Source organism: Lontra canadensis, unplaced genomic scaffold, assembly GCF_010015895.1.
Source record: "Lontra canadensis isolate GAN:19392208 unplaced genomic scaffold, GSC_riverotter_1.0 scaffold48, whole genome shotgun sequence".
Classification (NCBI taxonomy): Eukaryota; Metazoa; Chordata; class Mammalia; order Carnivora; family Mustelidae; genus Lontra; species Lontra canadensis.
In genome coordinates, this window is record NW_022631042.1 from 9,327,550 (window position 1) to 9,347,031 (window position 19,482).

At 41.3% G+C, this 19,482-nt stretch overlaps 2 protein-coding genes across 6 annotated transcripts in view; both read right to left on the reverse strand.

Annotated features, from left to right (window-relative positions):
• SLC26A5 (solute carrier family 26 member 5) overlaps positions 1-3,266 on the reverse strand; it is a 53,921-nt gene extending 50,655 nt beyond the window's left edge. For 3 of the 4 annotated variants that reach the window (XM_032873309.1, XM_032873312.1, XM_032873310.1), the window contains exon 1: positions 3,221-3,266. The gene's annotated coding sequence lies outside the window, so the exon portion shown is untranslated. The remainder of the gene's footprint in view (positions 1-3,220) is intronic. The other variant, XM_032873311.1, reaches the window with a different exon arrangement.
• A 10,026-nt stretch (positions 3,267-13,292) lies between these two features.
• The window catches only part of RELN (reelin), a 499,373-nt gene continuing 493,183 nt past the window's right edge, over positions 13,293-19,482 (reverse strand). For both annotated transcript variants that reach the window (XM_032873314.1, XM_032873313.1), the window contains one exon: positions 13,293-14,398. In XM_032873314.1, the coding sequence (XP_032729205.1) occupies positions 14,302-14,398 (97 nt within the window). In that variant the 3' untranslated portion in view covers positions 13,293-14,301. The remainder of the gene's footprint in view (positions 14,399-19,482) is intronic.

Consider the following 19,482-nt stretch of genomic DNA (forward strand, 5'->3'; position numbering starts at 1 on the left):
GAGCCGAAGGCAGAGGCTTTAACCCACTGAGCCACCCGGGCGCCCCATCACAGTGGTTTATACTGAATATGATAGTTATGTAATACCACACACACACACACACACCCCTCCTTCCCAGAGGTGAACATGAGTATGTGTGAGAGAGCAAGTTCAAAGTTTGAATTGAACCATTCCCATCGTGAACAATTCGTGGTTACAAAAGTTGGTTTGTGAGAAAGTGCCCTGAATGGGGCATCAGCACTGGGAGAAAAGTCTCAGAAGCACTTTTCTTGAGAAGGACAAGAAAAAATTTAAAAATGGGATTCATAACATTTAAGATACAAGCTGATATTGACTAAGAAATTAATAGGACTACTGTCTTTAGCTTTTTACAAATAATACAATTATTACTTCCTATTTACAGAACTCTTATACAGAAGACCAAGTATTTATTCCATTCCAAAGTAAATTAAGTCCTAACCACTCAGTTTGTGGATTTACCCATATCCTCACTTCATTTCCATTTCCCTGACTAAATCACTGCCCCTGTTCTAAAGGGAGGTCTTATTCATCTGAAAAATATTTTGAGTGGTGTGTGTTTTTTCTAGGGATAACGTAGCTTTGGCCAGATTTTTAAAAAGACCTGTTGCCTCCCCCCACCTCCTCCCCCAATACAGTTGTTCGCAAGGGTGAAGTTGAAGAGATGGTGTACTTGATGATTGCTCGTATCCACAATGGAAGACTTCCTGAGACTGGTCTCTGGAGCTGTCTTCCAAAAGAAGAATTGAAGGACTTCATGAAATTGGAGGTATCTCCCAAAAGGAAAGAACTTAGATAAAATAGAATATGGGAAGCACCAGAGGACTACATTTACCCATGGTGACCTTGTCTTCTTTTCTGCACAATTTCACTAATTCGAAACCAAAGGAAAATCACCATCCCCTCATTTTTGTTGTTGATTTTGACTATATTAACTCAATGACAGTGCAAACACTAGGGAAAATGGACATACCTTCTTATTTAGTTACAGTTCCTAGAAAATCTTTTATTTTGAATAAAATGCAGACGACCTGCACTGGTAGAAAAACTACAAAGTGACCAAGCTATCAGGGCACTCACATGGCATTTAGAATGAGATGAAAAGTCAACTTAGTTTTCCCAGATTTCAAGCTCCACTACAAAGCTGTAGACATCAAACAGTATGGTACTAGCAAACAAACAGACACAAAGCTTAACAGAACAGAGTAGAGAGCCCAGAAGGAAATCCACACTTGAGTGGTCAGTTAATCTATAACAAAGCAGGCAAGAATACACAATGGGGAAAAAACAGTCTTTTCCACAAATGATGCTGGGAACACTGGACAGCCACATGCAATAGAATGAAACTGGCCCATCTTCTCACATCACACACAGCCATGAACTCAAAACGATCAAAGACTTTAAGTGTGAGGCCTGAAACCATAAAACTCCTAGAAGAAAACAGGCAGTTGTCTCTTTGTTTTGATTTAAATTGCAGAGGCAGTGCAAACCTCATCTACACCTGACAAGGGGGTCCATTGTTTTGCTGTGGTTTTCACTGGAAAATTCCTCTACCTTCCATTCTTCTGCAGCTCTTAGCAAAGTGCCTCACACAGGGAAGGTGCTCGAATACTTGCTGGATTGAGTCAATTCTTTGGTATCGCTCATAAATTAATGAGGAACTTGTAACCCTGTATAGTTTCAGGGTAGTTAAAGGGAGAAAAAAAGAAATGCTACGTAACAGGATTGGGGCTTCGGGTGTTACCTAACAGAGCAGAACGCTCTCCAGCAGTGCACTTAAGGTATCAGTCACAGCAACCTTACCTACGAATTCTTCACTCTCAGCTTTTTTTCTAATGCAAATTAGTCTGAATTTCTCTTGCCTGCCTCTGGTCTCCCACCTGAAAGTCTTCTGAACAAATAAATGCTACAGTAATTAGGGTTGCCTGGCAAAAACCTACTCCAAACTTCATTTCAAAAACGCTCCTACTTACGTACATATTCAACTTCCCCTCTATTTCCAAGCTTACCCTCAATGATGCATATTATGTGCATTTATAGCTAATGCACATTGTTCCCAGTTTCTTAGATAAGAAAAAGCTGAATCTCAATGTTTCCCCCCCCACACCGAATTACCATTTCTGTGGCTAGAGCGTCCGTTCAGAATTTACCAGCTGTAGACCCCAAACTGACCAGGGTGAGGGGAAGAACCTTCGCCCCCTTCCCCACAGCGTCCACGACAGCTGCCAGACCCCGGTGCAGGTTTTCCACCTCCGCGGGCCTGACCTCCACCGAGAAGGCCCAGCATGCGTCCCCTGCCCCCCTGGCCCAGAGAGCCCACTCCGAGAGGCGGTCACTGCGTGTTAACCGGCTTCCTGAGCCATGGTCTTTCCTAAGTATGCGTGAGGGGCTCGCAGGGGCTCGCAGGGGCCGCAGCAGCAGACCCGCTACAGCGGCAGCGCGCCCCGCACCGCAGGTGTTTAGCGGGGAGCGGAGTTTCAGGCAGGAGGCCGCCGACACCAAATGGTAAATCAGGAAGGCTCGTCGCCTTCACCGAGCTGCGGACACGGCCAGACTCTGCCGGCTGCTTCCCAGCCTCCGAACCACAGCTCCCCTGGCCGGGCACCCGGCGGCCCCGCAGGCAGCGCGCGGTCCCAGCGCCGAGGCCACAGGCGGTAACGAGATTTAGAAACCGAACGGGAAACCGATAGGCGAGAACCGAGAAGATACGGGCCTCGGCGGGGCAGGGCTGAGTGTCTGCGGGGCACTGGGAGCGCTGGAGAAGCGGCGAAGAGCGAAGGTTGGGTGAGAAGCTAGCGGAGGCGAACGTCTGGCCGAGTCTGTCCGCAGCCACTGAGGGGGTGGGGGGAGGCGTCTCCAGAGGAAAGCCCTTCCTCAGACCCGAGCCTGTTAGCGCTCGGAGAGCGTGCGGTGCGGCAAGTCTCACTTGTTGCCTGTTAGTGTTAGGAAGGAGTGAGAGCCCGAGAGCCGGAGAGATCAGCCCGAGAGACCGCAGAGAGGACGGCCAAGAGCCCCAGCCGCGGGTCGCGCCGAGGCACGGCCCTCAGCGCTCCGTGCGCGTCCTCGCCTGTCCTGCCCTCCCGAGCGCCCGGCCCCGCGCCCCCTCCCGCCGGCCCCGCGCCCCCTCCCCCCGGCCCCGCGCCCCCTCCTCCCGGCCGCGCGCCCCCTCCTCCCGGCCCCGCGCCCCCTCGCGCGCACTCACCGGCCGGCGCTGCCCAGGGCTGCCCAGGGCCGAGCCGCCGCGCCCCCGCGCTCCGAAGCCCCTGCCGCCACGACGTCGCTCTGCTTCCTCGGTGCGCGGGTCTCGGAGGAGGTGCCGACCCACTGTGGGGCCAGGCGCCGCGCCCCCAACCCAAGTCGGCCCCGCCCCGCGCCGCCCCGCCCCGCGCCGCCCCGCCCCGCCCCGCGCCGCCCCGCCCCGCCCCGCGCCGCGCCGCTCTCTGCCCGCTGACCGGGAGAGCCCGAGGTGTCCTCTCAAACGACTGCGGGAGCGTGCTTGGCTGCTAATGCTCTGCTTGTCCAGCCCCCAAAGGTTACGGAGCTGACACTCCACTTTCACCTCCCACGGCCCACGAACTCAAGAGGGGATTCGTGTAGCTTACAGGTGGCCTAAGAGACAAATTTAGAGGGTGGAGGCTGAAGAAAGCACGATAAACAAGCGATACAGTATTCAAGTAGGAATCATTGCTTATTAGTTTTAAAATGAAAACATCCTAACATATATTCTCACATACAGTGATTATGGAGACTCAGACTTGACAGCGAACATGGGGATGCAGAATGACAGTCTTTAAAAAAAAAAAATGCTTTGCTGAGTTACCTTCGATGAACACTTTTTCTTGCCAATACTGACTCGTGCAACAAGGCCAAGTGTGACAGATTCTGTTTCAGGAATTCTAGTTAGAATTTACGAAACACCTTAAAAAAAAAAAAAAAAGAAAAAATTAAGTAAAGGAACAAAGCATTCTATTTGAGAGAAAACAATGTACCAGAGGGGGAAAACTGAGAATGGAATGAAAGAACGGAGAGAAAGACGAATAAAAGAGGAAAGGAGAGAAGGAGGAAGAGAAGAGGGAAAGAACCTGTGTGTGTGTGTGTGTGTGTGTGTGTGTGTGTGTGTTTTAAAGATTTTATTTATTTGACAGAGAGAGGGAACACAAGCAGGGGGAGTGGGAGAGGGGAAGCCGACTTCCCTCTGAGCAGGGAGCGGGATACTGCGGGGGGCCCAACAGGACCCCGGGATCATGACCCAAGCCCAAGGCAGAGGCTTAACGATGGAGTCCCCCAGGCGCCCCTCCCCCCTGTTTTGTTTCTAACAACTGAGTTGCAAGAGGGCCCCACAGCCTGAGGGCCTAAATCCTCGAAGGTGAGTGGTAGAAATGATTTCAACATAACAACTTGCCCCTGGTTTTATGTCCTAGTGAGGGTTACAGTTGGTTCACCAGCGTCGACTTCTTTTCCGCTTTGCGCATTTCTGCGCGTGCACACTCTACTCACACAGTGGGTGTGAGTACTTGGGCTTTTTGGGCTATTTGGCAACTAGGCTTAAAGAAGAAAAGTGCACCTGGAGACACCACTGAGGGCTGACAAGCAGACGCCACCTCCAGAGCGGAGGCCAGGCATCACCCTAGGGGCACCCGTGCTGTCCTTCCGGCCCCGAAGGAAGAAAAGCTGGAAATAAAAAGGTGTCTTCAGGGAGCCCCGAATCCTGAGCTGAGGCATCACTGACATCTGCGCATATATGTAAAACCAGTTTTGCTCTTCTTCAGGCTTTGAACATCTCTGAATAAATCCTAACAGAATGACACACTAAGCGGGGGAACTGGGCTTCTGTGACAGACCTTTCTGGTGCCACACCTTTGACACTTGGTCTTTGCCACTGTATGAGATGATCTTGTCACATGCATGGCTGGGAGCCCAGTACTTCAACTATAATGCAGATACCAATCACCTGGGGATCTTGTTAAAAATGCAGATTCCTAAAAAAAAAAAGAAAAGAAATGCAGATTCTAATTCAGGAGGTCTGGAACAGGGCCTGAGATACGCATTTCTAGGGGCTGAAATAAGCCCGTAAGTGGCGCTGGTGTATTTATTTTATTTTATTTTATTTTATTTTATTTTATTGGGGGTGGGGAGAGATGAGTAGGGGGAGGGGGCAGATGGAGAGAGAGAGACAGAAGCTCAAGCAAACTCCAGAGAGAGCGGGGAGCCCTGCGGGGGTAGGTGGTGGGGTGGGGGGCGCGGGTGGATCTCACGACCCTGAGATCACCACCTGAGCCAAAATCGAGAGTATCCTACCGAACTGACTGAGCCACCCAGGCGACCCTGATGTGCTCTTGGAAATAGCACCAGATTATCTGCTGTAACAACAATTGTTTTTTATATACTACCTGGCAGAAACTGAGAGTACAGCAGTAAATTGCTCTCAGGGAATTTGCCGCCTAATGGGGGAGACGACAGTTTGGTTAGGTAATCATATTAATAAAAGTATAATTGCAAACTTGGATAAATGCTCTCAAGGCAAGCAAACCAAAATCCAGATGGATGGACACATTTAAGTGCACAATCCAGTCCGGATCCAGTCCAGATCGGGATGTCAACAAACAGAGGGGGAGGTGACATGGGAGGAGCTAGTATGTGCAAAAGCCCGATTAGTGCAAGTAGCGCCCCGCAGTGGAGGAACTGGAAGAAGCCTGGGCACTGCCGCTGTCGGAGGAGCTCGAAGAGACCAGGGGCAGAAAAAGTAAAGCTGGAGAGAGAGGTGGGGCCAGATCACAAAAACCCGAGTGGGTCAGTTATGGATTTTGCTTTTGGGAACTCTTTGAAGAGTTTGAGCAGGAGGCGTTATGATCATATTTGCATGTTGAAAAGATCCATCTAGGGGCGCCTGGGTGGCTCAGTTGGTTAAGAAGCTGCCTTCAACTCAGGTCATGACCCCAGGGTCCTGGGATGGAGTCCAGCATGGGGTTCCCTGCTCAGCGGGCAGTCTGCTTCTCCCTCTCCCTCAGCCTGCCGCTCCCCCTGCTTGTACTCTCTCTATATATATCAAATACATAAAATCTTAAAAAAGAAAAAAGGAAAGATCCATCCAGTCACTGCTCCAAGAATGGATTACCAAGGACCAAAATGGATGCAGAGGAGAACCAGAGGCTGGTTACTGTAATAATTCAAGTGGGAGAGAGGCAGAGTCTGTAAAGACTAGGACAACACAAACAAAATGGGAAGATGAAAACTAGAAGAGAGTAAAGAGCAAGCCAATCACCAAATTTTATAAGAACTAGAGAGATTACTGACTCTCCTGGGGTTCGATCCCATGATCCTGGGGACATTATCTGAGCTGAAGGCAGACTGACTGAGCCACCCAGGCACACCTCGGGCAGTTCCAGATAATGTTTATGGTATTTCTCAACTTTCAAATTTAAATTTTTTTTCATTTGGAATATGTTGTGTACATGTATACATTTAGAACATGTTGTGATTTATTTTCCTTTTCTAAATAAATATTCACATTGTGACCTAATTTTTCATTTATAATTTTGAGTTCAGAGTGCACCAAATTGTATAAGCTTCAGGCCCAGACAGGGATCATAAGACGCATGGAAATATTAAGGACTTGAGAAGGATGTGCCTTCCAAAGATTGGGCACAACGATATAATTGTTTCTGCCTGAGACAGTGCCTGAATATCTCTTTCCATGGAGACTCGGGTCCAGGTTCTTTATTATAAAGGCTCACTTACCAGGGCAGTGAAAGGCAAAGGAGGGAAGATATGCCACTGTAGGTACTTAAAATATGAAAAAGTCACCATTTGTGTGAACTAAGGCTTTGAAACGGGTCCAGTGGACTGATTGGCAGGTCCCCTCTCACAGGCTATCTGATCCAAGCAGAAGACTTTAATGGCATTTTTGCCAAAACATCTACCTCAATCACCTCAACAAATACTTGAAATTTCACCACTAAAACACTCATGCTCTTGGATCTTGAAGCATTTCTGGAAGTTTAATCCTATTCATTAAAATAGAAATATCTCTGGGGGAAAGTTTTAGTTTATTCTATATTAAACACTTTTTCTGAGATGACCATGTCAATGCCTACCACTGTGTCTGACATTTGGTAAAGCTGAGTTGCCCCTTCTCTCACCTATGTGAGAATTAGTTAACACCTGTAGGACCAGGACCCAAGCTGGTTTTCTCTGTTGTGGGGATGTGGGCACGTTCTGGTTCTGTGGGTTTGTCTTAGGGAGAGAAGCCAAAGCCCAGCTGTCCTCCTTTGATGTTTTACCAAACCCCAAACATGGAATATGCTAGAATATAAATGTTGTTACAGTTGGAAATTTAGAGGCGGACCAAAACATCAACTTTAAGTCATCTAAAATATGAATATGGGAGAAATTATATTAGAATTCAGAGATTCTAATTAGACTTTAATTAATGAGTTTCTTCTTTAACCTTGGCTAAAGGCATTTAGTTTCTATTGAGGTGATTCTTAGGTTCTGTTAAAGTATCTGACTTACCACAATATGTCTGCTTTCCCTGGATGGTAACATTAAGGGATTCTTGTACTAACTTTGGTGTAAGTTAGTTTACTGTCCCTAGATTTATTGAGGCAATATTTCTTAGGCACATTTCTGTGCCTCTTTACTATTCACATCTATATATTTCCATATATTATTCTACCAGTATCCTTTCCATGAAAAGTTATGTTTTCGGACTTAACTTCCTCTTTCTCTGCTGTACTGACATGATTTCTAGACAGTGGGTCCAGACACTGAAATAAAGTAATAAGGCCACTGGAGACTGGCAGACTTTCCCACCGTCCCTGCACGGTCTTCTGAGTCTGTAAAGAGAGCATCAGTTTCCATCATGTTGGATTAAAAAAAAAAAAAACAACTGTAAAAATTCATTTCTAATAACCACCCAAAGGACTAAATGGGAGATGCAGTAAGAATGACAAAACCCTCTCACCTCTGAATTGGAGTTCTTTTAATAACAGCTGTTTTTTTTTTCCCCCTGAACGATAAATAAATGCATAGTGGCTTTGGTATTTACTACTATATTTTGTATGTGAAGCAGTCTATTGTTACTTTGGAGAAGTATGAATCCTTAGTAAAATTCATTCCAGACAATTTAAAATGATACCTGTGGTCCCAGGTCTACCAGTCAATTCTAGTGTCCCAGCTTCTTTTTTCAACTGACTCCAACCACTCTCCATCCCTTGGTCAGAGTGGATTTATTCAAAGGTCATGGGCTTAAAACCCTCCCACAGCTTCCCAGTGCCTCCTAATTACAGTTGAATTTTGTCGGTATGAGAAATTGCTTCTCTTCCCTTGCTCCTGACTAACACCCCCACCCCAGCACTGGCCCCCCAGGAATCTCCTCAGCAAATTCAAAAGATCTGTGACTCCCCTAAGGAACCAGGCTAGTTCCTGCCTTTGTGTTTTTGCATAAATTGCTCATTTCTAGAATAGTGTCCCCACTGAATCAGCCTCACAAATCCTATTTATTCTTTTCTTTTCTGGCTATAACATTTAGATCTTCACGTGAAACTAATGAATAATACAAAGAATACTTTTGTATGCACACAACTCAGTCCAACCTGAATATTTTACTGTATCTTATTCTGGCTTTTAAAAAAGAAAGAAAACATTTTAGATAGAGTTGATGTCTTCCACATACCCCTCTCTGATCTTACTCCCCTCCTGAGGAGACCACTGTCATGAATTTGGATTATTCCCACACATGCTTTTAGATTTTTGCTATATATATATGTATTCATAAGCAACCAATTGTACAATTGACCCTTGAACGACATGGGGGTGAGGGCGCCACCCCCCCGTGGAGTCGAAAATCTAATTTTTCGCTTTTGGATCCCCCAAAACTCAAGTACTCATAGCCTACTGCTCACCAGACGCCTCACCCATAACATAAACAATCGATTGACACACATTTTGTATTTTTTAAAAAGATTTTATTTATTTGAGAGAGAGAGAATGAGAGAGAGCGTGAGGTGGAGAAGGGTCAGAGGGAGAAGCAGATTCCCTGCAGAGCAGGGAGTCCCATGAAGGACTCCATCCTGGGACTCCAGGATCATGACCTGAGCCAAAGGCAGTCACTTAATCAGCTGAGCCACCCAGGTACCCCTATTTTTATGTTTTATATCTTATACACTGTATTCTCACAATAAAGTAAGCCAGAGAAAAGAACCTGTTATTAAGATAATCACAAGGAAGAGAAAATACACTTAGAGTACTCTACTATATTTATCCAAAAAAATCTACATGTAAGCGGACCCACCAAATTAAAATCCATGTTGTTCAAGGATTGACTGTGCTTGTTTGCAAATCTTAAAAATCCGATAAATGGCATCATGCCATTAATTTTGCAACTTGTTTTGTTGTTATTGTTAAGGGTGTGGTCATTTTAACACCATAGAATATTATACAAATGAACCACAATTTATCCATTTTATTGTCTACGGACACTTGGATTGTTTCCAATTGTTTGCAGTTATGAGCAATGCTGCTGTGAACACTTGCACACACCTCTCTGTGTGTACATGTGAGAGTTTCTCTGCGATAGAGATCCGGAAGTAGCTGGGTTATGCTGTTATATACATATTCAGCCTTATTGATATTGTAACATATTCAATGTTACTGATATAACACTGCTCTCTAGAGGTTTGTGTTAGCTATGCTTACTGCTTCTTCTATTTTTTTTTTTAGACTTTATTTTTTTAAAGTAATGTCTACACCCAATGTGGGGCTCGAACTTCCAACTCCAAGATCAAGAGTCACATGCTTTACCGACTGAGTTAGCCTGAGTTATTTGTGTCAGCAAGATGATCTGGTTGGCTTATGACAGAGTTCCTCAAATTTCAGTTCATAAGTCTTTTTTTTTTTTTTTTTTTTTTTTAAGAGAGCAATCTTTCAGCATTTTCTCTGGATGATAGAAGCCCAATTACAGGATTCTAGGAGTTGAAAGATGAAAGGGTGCTGTGGTGAGGGACCGAGGCTTTCGCCCTTCAACTGGTAGGCTTTTGCTTAATACCTTAAGAAAAAGTACTAGACATATCGATCTGCCTGAAATCTCTGGACCTTCTTCAATCTCTCTGATTCAAGTTATCCAAAAAAATAAACCTCCTGTCCCTTGCCAAGATGGGAAGGATAGTTTCCTGTTGGTGGTGGGATGAAAGAGGTCTGTTCCTTATTCAGAATTTTAACCAATAACCTTATTTTCATCCTCTTGCCTATTCCTTGCTTGCAGAGGCAGCTTTCTCTCCAGTTCCAGAATCTTCTGTGTTCTATGATGAAAATAAATCCCTTCTCTACATAGACAGTTTTGTTTTAGCTTTTTATAATATGACTAGTTACTACTCATCCATTCCCTTTTCATTTTCCAAAATTTTGTTGGTATCTTTTATCTGTTTGTCTCCATCCTATATTTTCTTTGTCCTTTTATGGTTTTCTATCATTTAAAATGTTCTAATCTTTGTTTTATTTGGGTATTGGGTTTTAGTCTATTTCCTGTTTTTTTTTTTTTAATTTTTTTCTGCTTGGTTATACGTTATGTTTAGAAATGGTTGTTTATTTTTATATATGGATCTTGTACCCAGAGCTTCTTGAACTCTTAATTTTTGTGCTTTTCCCTTTAGAGTTCCTTGGGCTTTCTATGAAGATGAGTTTGTAACTGCAAACAGGGAGAGCTTTATCTCTTTTCCAAATCTAATACCTGTTATATCTTCTTCTTGTTTTATTGCATTGGCTACAGCTTCCAATATTAGGTAAGCACTACTCTAGCCTTGTCTTTCATATGCAAAGATTCCCTTTATTCAGCCTTCCCTTCTTATTCCCACTTCCAGATAGAGCAGATTATTCTCTTTTCTGTGCCCATGAGATCTAGAATACGCTCCTACTGCACTTTCTCATTGTATTGTATTTGTTGGCATTTCTGAGTTCCAAATAGACTACAAACTGAGGGAAGAAACTACGGTTCATTCATTGTAGTATCCCCCCAAATATATCTTAGTATGGTAGTACAAATTTAATAGAAGCTTACCAAAAGAATGTTTATTGCTACATGAGGCACTGCCACAGTTATAAGTTTGTGTGATTATTGGTGAATATCTTCCTTCTCCACTAAACTGTGAACTTCCTTAAGGAAGACTGTGTCTCCCATTGTTTGCCAGTGCATCCCTGGTGCCTTGCCCAGTGCTTGACACATGGTATCCCTTAATGTAATATGAACACATAAACAAAAAGACTGAAGTGGGCTCTTGTATGAAGAATCTTCCAAAATAAAAGTTACTTCTGTCACACTTAAGGATTTAAAAAGGTCCTGTCCTTCAAGGGGTGTATCTCCTCTCAACAGATTATCAATTCACTCACTGTAGGTTTCTCAACGTTAGTGGTGTCAAAAGTATTGTGAAAATTTGCCATTGCTGAAATCTCTGGATTTAACATTTTCCCCCATAAGTGTTGTTTTATTTATTTTAATTCTGGGATAATTTATTAACTATTTGGAAAAAAATTAATTAGGATCATTCCTCACAACACATAACAAAGTAAATTCCAGAATAAATTGTTGGAATATAAATAAACTAAAGCAAAATATAGAATAATATTTATATAATGTGAGATGTAAGCCTTTTAAGCACATGCAAAAAACCCAACACCCTTCACAAATAAATGCACATGAATGCACTAAATATCTAGACACCATAAGCCCAATAAAGCTATATGAAAAACAAATTTTACTTGAAATGCATCCTGAATACCCATCTCAGTAAATAGTATACATCTTTGTATAAAAATTAGATAGGAAAAAAATATTATTTAGTGTTAAAAGTGGCAATTGCCAAGTATGGCAATGTTAAAAAGAAAAAGGTACAGAAAGTCAATACAAAATGCTGTAAAAAAATTTCAATTGACAAACATTAAAATGAATGGGCACATATTTTAGTGATCCCCTATATTTTTTTTAACCTTGAAGCATAAGGACAAGAGTGACAACCTCAATTTGGGGAATTTCCCAAGTAACATATCTATGCTCCTTCTTAGATAAAGGGTAAAATATATGTGATATTGGTTATATTTAAGATCAGATATTGAGTATAATTTACATTAAAATGTACAATGTAGAAGAGATAACTGTGTAGAAATCATGGAAACTTGGCCATGCAAATATTTTTTAATCTCTGCTATTACTAAACCTTGTTTCCTTTATTTATTTAGAAAGGTAAGTCTGTTCAACCAACAATACTTGAAGCCCTCCTTAACAATGTTTCAAATTAAAGAAGCCAATTACATGTAAGTCCCCACTTACACTATTAAGGAGGAGATGGACTGGTAGGGAGGTCAGCCCTCTTCTGATGGTGGGAAGACAGGTGGATGGGAGCACTATAAAATATCTTGCCCTAGTACCCGGTAGGTCTATGGCACACATACAAGACTTGGAAAAAATTCAACCCCTTCTACCAATGAGAAAATGAACCAAATATGCCATCAAATGGTGAACGAGCAGCAAACAATTTGTGAAACAAGAAACAAGAATCAACAACTAATATACAATAGTTATAAACATTCTTGGGCCAAATACCGCATTTAATTATAAAAAATATCATATGTTAAATTAGGCAGAGAAAAGAAGGTCTTATATCTCCAAAGCAATGATTCACAATGGATTTGATACCAGGCTCAAAATATAGTTTAGCTAGACTTCTCAGAGGGATCATCCTTCATCATTTCCCTGTTCAGTGAGAAATACTATTGCCATCTATTACACTGTTACCCAGATATTTTTTTTGATCCCCTGAGAAATCAATACATTCCACACTACCCACATACTTTTTATTGTGTAGACATTAGAAGCAGGAAAAATGCCTCAATTACCATTTTTATTGTCAACACATAACACAGTGCCTGTCACGTAGCAAGCAATCAACAAACATTTGCTGAATGAATGCGTGAGTGCTTATTATGAGTCAGGCATTATGTCAGCAGCTAACAAAATTCTCAGAAATTCAGTAATTTTCAGAATTCTCTGTTGGCTGTTCTTGGTGTAATGAGAATGATTAATAAGAAAAGCCGAATAAGAGAAACACAGCTCAGTTGAAAGTGTAGCTTCCTAATAGTTACTAACAATGATGAAACAAAACCCCAGAAAATATATGAGATACTACTGTTCTTTCCAAAAAACTGATCTGGCTTACAAATACTGCACAAAATTTAATTAAATAAAAAAAATGAATAAAGACAAATGAGCCTCAGGTGGCTTATGGACATAATTTTTATTTAAGCATGGGCTTTTAGCTTGGCTCACCCTAGAAGACAACCTTTCAGTTAGGTTAATAGAGAGTTCAGGGCTTATGGGGCCATTATAATGTTGCTGGTGTTGGTACAGCTTCATCAGAAGGTATGCGTATGACCCGCAGGAAAAACAATCCACGAAGAGAACACAATGAGAACATCCACTGTTTTACAAATCACTCTGTTACCACAGACACAAAATGGCAGTTACTGTTAGTAAATCAGCCACAGAACACTTTAAAAGAACCTTTAGACAAGGAGCTGGGAACTTTGTGGGAAATAGGGTTTTCATCCACAATTTTTAAGTAGAAAATATTTCAAGGTCAAGCATTTTTTCTTATCCACAAAACAACGCTAAACCAACATACATTTTAAGGAGTAGATTAAAGGAGATACAATATCTTTACAACTATCTTCTTGAGTAGGTATCTCAACAAATTTTCTGCAGAATATAAGTAGCCCGAAATTCAGCAGCAAAATATTGCAACGTAACAAGTAAATACAGTGTCAATGTGTTATACTGTAGAAGAGAATACATAAAGGAACAAACGATGATAATTTAATCATAGAAAACATGATAAAGAGCTGAAATACAGTCCACTTAAATAGCTTTGTGACCAAGAATGTTAAATTCTGTACTAAATGCCATTTTAAACATAAAAATCTCTTAAATTTTTGTGCTTAAACTTTTTTTTCTGTTAAACTATCTCTTATTTTTAATACTGCCACTGTAACTGATATTACAACAGATCACAATTTTCACGGACACAGCAACATGAAGACATTTACTTATGAGAAAATAAGTCACTTGTCATTAGTTCACAGTGTGGGGAAGTGGTGTACACTCGGTCGTGAGAAGGGCTTTCAGTTAGTCACCAAGTCCTTCACAAGAATTTTCCTGATATCAGATGCGGTGCGTGATTTAAAAGAACAGGAAGCAACACATCACATGTCAGAAGGAAAAATAAATGTTTTGATTCTTCATGGGTATCGTCTAAGTGACCTTCGTCTTCTGTTGTAGAAGTGCCTGAGCCCATGTTGTCGTGAAAAATTCATCATGTAATTTTGTTTGCGAGTGCTGTTCAAATCGGAAAGGATAGAGGCAGGGAGGCAAAGGAGAAAGAGCATGTAAGTCCCACCATGGAAAGCACAATCTAGTCTATGTTCTAAGTTACCCTGCTATTTGTCTGAAAAATTTCATTGTTAATAGATCATGCTGCCAGTGCTACCCCAGGACAGGATAATTAAAGGCTGACACCTGTATTCACTGCCTTTGGCTTTGAAGAAATCCCCTTCTTTTTATTAGTGAGCTCCAAATCGGGGGGGGGGGGGAGGTAACTTATCTTGCTTCACAGTGAAAGTGGATTGAAATTGTTTTGGCTTTTTGAATTTTATTCGTGACCTTTTTCTGAACACTTGGACGGATTTCATTTGAGAGGAAGTGGGTGCTGTACCCATCACCTTATTTAGACACATCTTTAACAAGTAGGAAACAGAACTTTAGCAGACTTTCTCATTCAAAGCTTAAAAAGCAAAAACTAAGTTGTTAGCTGAATCAGCTTGACCTTCCTATTTCATCAGACTCAGGTGCAAAATAAAGTAAGTTTTTCTCACGGCCGTCAACAAACAGTAAGCCTTTGGGGTCTAGAAACATAGTCTTATGAAAAAGACACTCCATTGGAAAAAAGATCATAATATACTAAGAAAGCGTAATTGACTGTATAATTGTGCATGTGTGTATATATTTCCTCCACATACATACATACATACATGCATACGTACATACTATACGTGAAGCTGATAAAAATACTGAAAATGGATTTTCAGAGTCTGTCAGAAACTGCACAATATTGGTAGAGAAAGCTATTAAAAGTTTTGGTATGGAAAATATACTTCACAAAGGATCATATCGACATCACTGAAAAGAATCTCACTCCTTTCACACACTGGCTTGAGTGACAACATATCTCTATGTGGCATTAAAATGTGGTTTTGAAATGTGAGCCTATCAATATTTTTCAAATTCACTGAGTCTCTTCAGTGCTGTCTGGACACAGAGTTTTTTCCTCCTTAATTTCATGGAAACATAAAATGCTTCTGGAATAGGATGATGTCATGTGCTGTGATTCCACTGTGAAGGTCAGTATGACATGAACTTGAGTTAGGATAAAGAGGATAAAGAGAGGGGTGCCTGGGTGGCTCAAAGCCTCTGCCTTCGGCTCAGGTCATGATCCCAGGGTCCTGGGATCGAGCCCCACATTGGGCTGTCTGCTCAGCAGGGAGCCTGCCTCCCCCCCTCTCTGTCTGCCTGCCTCTCTGCCTACTTGTGATCTCTGTCAAATAAATAAATAAAACCTTTTAAAAAAAAAAGAAGATAAAGAGGAGGCAATGGGTGATTTTTGCACTGAGCAGCATATTCTGGGTTATTAATGATCAATATATCAGGCAAGGTGTCAAATGGTACTGTTTTACCTAGTATATTATACTAGGTATTATATTTAAACATATTATGCTAACATTTGTAATACACAAAAACCTTTAAAATGAGGGTTTTATAGTTTGAGCATTAGAAAATTTATAATAAAATGTCTTAAAAGGAAAATGACATAAAAAATGACATGATTCACATAAAGTGAATGTCATCAGATATGCTTAATCAAAAAGCAACATCATCTCTACTGAAAACCTGATAAAAAGACAGACTCACAGTGATATATTTTATAAAATAAAATGAAGTGCTAATAATATTCTACTCTAGTTTTCTATTTTATCAAAGTGCAAGAAACAGGACACCTGAGTGGCTCAGTTAGTTAAGCATCTGCCTTAGGCTCAGGTCATGATCCCAGGGTCGAGGGATGGAGCCCCACATCTGGCTCCCTGCTCAGCGGGGAGCCTGCTTCTCCCTCCCTCAGTCTTCCCCCCTACCCCAGGCTTGTGCTCTCTCTCTCTCTTTCTCTCTCTTGCTCACTGTCTCTTTCAAACAAGTAAGTAAAATCTTTTAAAAAAGATGCTGGGAACTGGGGCGCCTGGGTGGCTCAGTCGTTAGGTGTCTGCCTTTCGTTCAGGGCATGATCATAGGAGCCTGAGATGGAGGCCCACATCAGGGTCCCTGCTCTGCGGGAAATCTGTTTCTCCCCCTGCCCCTCCCCCTGCTTGTGTTCCCTCTCTCGCTGTGTCTCTGTCAAATAAATAAATAAGATCTTAAAAAAAAAAAGATGCTGGGAACTATAGAATGGCAGCTAGAAGATTTATCTTCAGTTGCTCTACTCCCCATCCTTTCTCCCCTGATACGACAGTGTTACATGTATCAAAAAAGTCACTGGTTTTAATCTCATAGTTGAAGATGAAATGAATTTATCCACTATTTACCATCAGCTGTAAGTACTAATTGCTGCTTAGGTACAAAAGAAGAGCAATGACCTTTTAGTCTTGAACTAATTAGTCTTGAAGGAATCAAGTGTTAGGAGAAAGAATCCTGTTACCTCTTTCATCACAAAATGCTGGGACTGGCACTAGCCATCTTCCTCCCAGCATGGTAGGTCACTTTGTAGCCCTTTCCTGTGTTATTACAGTGGCCCCCTAAACTAGCCACCTCATTTTCTCTCCTTATGGAAAAAAAAAACACTGCTGCAAAGAGACCATGAGATCCTGAGAATGTATCACCGAACACATGATGGTATGCACTTGTGTGCATGTCTTTCCACATCCATAGGGCACATTTGGCACACCAGTCTCAGTGAACATTCCCTCAAATCCTGGCTTTACCTTGGTAACAAGCCACTCACAGTCCTTTTGTCCATGGAGCCACATCTAAGCCAACTTAGCCAGATACTTCCAAGTTCTCTAGGATTTCATCTTATTGTTTGTCAAGTCCTTTCTTCTACTACATTCCCATACAGACCCCTTATTCAAACTCACCCGGAACCTTTTCCATCTATCTCACTGGTCAACCCCTTACATCACTTCTTAAATTTCTACATTTTTTCCCCAAGTATCACATTTTATGTATTACTTGCTGAAGGGATTTCCCCCCAACTTTCAACCCTCATAGTGCTCATCTTCTGCTTTGGCTGGAAATCACCTGTGTTCTTTTGGGGGAGTGGACTGTCCCCCACTCCCCCCACCCCCACACCATAGAACTGAGCCTCCTGCCTCACCCGTGGGTGGTCAAGGCATGTCTGTTGAACTTTTGGTGACTTACTGATTGGACTCCTGTTGTAAATCATTACTCTTTAACTATAAAGAATAATTGCAAAGTTAAAGCAATGAAAATTATTCTGTTGAAAACACTTTTAAAGATATAAGGTACTCAAAGAGAATCTAAAATAGTTAAAATAGTTTACATAGAAAAAAACTCATAACACTCAAGATATTTAGTTATCCCAATGCAACCTAAATTGACATGAAAGTGACCTCAGTACATGGGAACAAGGGAACATTCAATTTTTAACAAAAAGTGATGTGTGTGTTTAATGGTTTTAAATCAACTTCTCTAATAGAATGATTGACTCATTATCCTCCATCATTATATGTAAGAAAATAAATATTAACGGGTTACAGATCTTTAATACCTTGACAGTCCAGCATGGAAGCTTATGTCTCATTTAGAAGGCATTTTGATTCATTGGATACCCTTTAATTTTGAATACATTTAAATATCAGCAGCATATCTTTGGATCCCTGCAAATGCTGATGCACACGTGTGTTTGCTATAGATGCCTCATGTTTCTCTAGTCACATTAAAAATGGCCACATTTTCAAAGCATTTTTGAAACTAACTAGTACTTTCATATGTAAAATATAAGTATTTCTGGAGTCTGTTAGGTCGGAATCTAAAGAAGCAGGTTTCTCCAGTTCAAAAGGTTTTTAAAATCAAGCACTGTGGGAAAGAGGCGGAAACTGTCCACCTCTTAGGCCATTTAATAAACTGATGTGGTCATTAAACAGGAATTGTGGCTTCTACAACGTCTAATTTACAGGACTGGGCAATCTTAAACAAGTTGAAATAGCTCATGTTTACTTATTTTTTTTTTTTTTGTGGAGCCTGTTTTTGTCCCTGATACAATGTAGATATATAGTTATAGAAAACCTTATAACCAAACTAGTAACAGGTGTGATGGAATTAAGATTTGTTTTTCCAGCGCAGTTACAGGGGAAAGTAATTTTTTATTTTAAGTCCAATGCAGGTAGGTAATGTTTATCCCAAGGCATATCAACTACACTCCTTGACCTGTCGACTTGCTCTGGCTGTGCATAGAACTCGGTCCATTTTTAAATTCTCCTATTGTTAGTCCTTGAAAAAAGGGAGAATGAACACCAGTGGCATCCTGGAAATGCTAACTTAAATGTCCATTATCGCTGAGTGAGTTTAGGGACTTAGATGATATGGAAATATAAGATACTTCTTCTTTTCTGCATGGGAAATGTGGATATTCCAAGAATTTTCAAAAATGACTGTGCTCTTTTGAACTGTTACTCACTAAAGCCACTATCTTAGGTCATTAATTATTATGAAAAAAATCCAGTTGATTTTGAATGGATTCTAATGGAAATGGGAAAGATAGAGACTTGGTGGAAGTAATTTGAGCTCATAGAAGTGTAGGTATTTTTACTGATATGTAATTAATTTACTTATTACCAAAACATATGATGCAATAAATAACACCTCAGATGAATGCAGAAGTAAGAATTCAGGGGACTGTCACATCTTCCAAAGAAATATTGGTGAGGGTCAGATGAGGAGCTGCCGTTCAAACTAATCAATGAAACTCCCCTGCACAGGAAGTCTTCACAGAAATAAGTGTAGGCTCATGTTATCTCACAAATGTTGAAGATTTCGTGTTTATTTTCTCTGCTCAGTGGGAAAGAGAATATCTGGTAACGTGTACTCAGGGAGTCGTAAGGATTAAATGGAAACTTTTAGCATAAAATGCGGATGATTAATAAATGAAAATCATTTTAACTTCTTTCCTAAGTCTAAAAGTATTTCCATTAGAGGACAAATGCAACTATATATTAAAGAGGGCAAATCTTACCTAAGGATAGGATCTAGAACTCACAAATATTTTAAAGTCCACTACTTTCTGCCAATTCACTTATTTAGAATAGAATTAAAAAGTCAAGTTACCCTCATGCATCTCCAGCACAATAGATCTTTTGAAA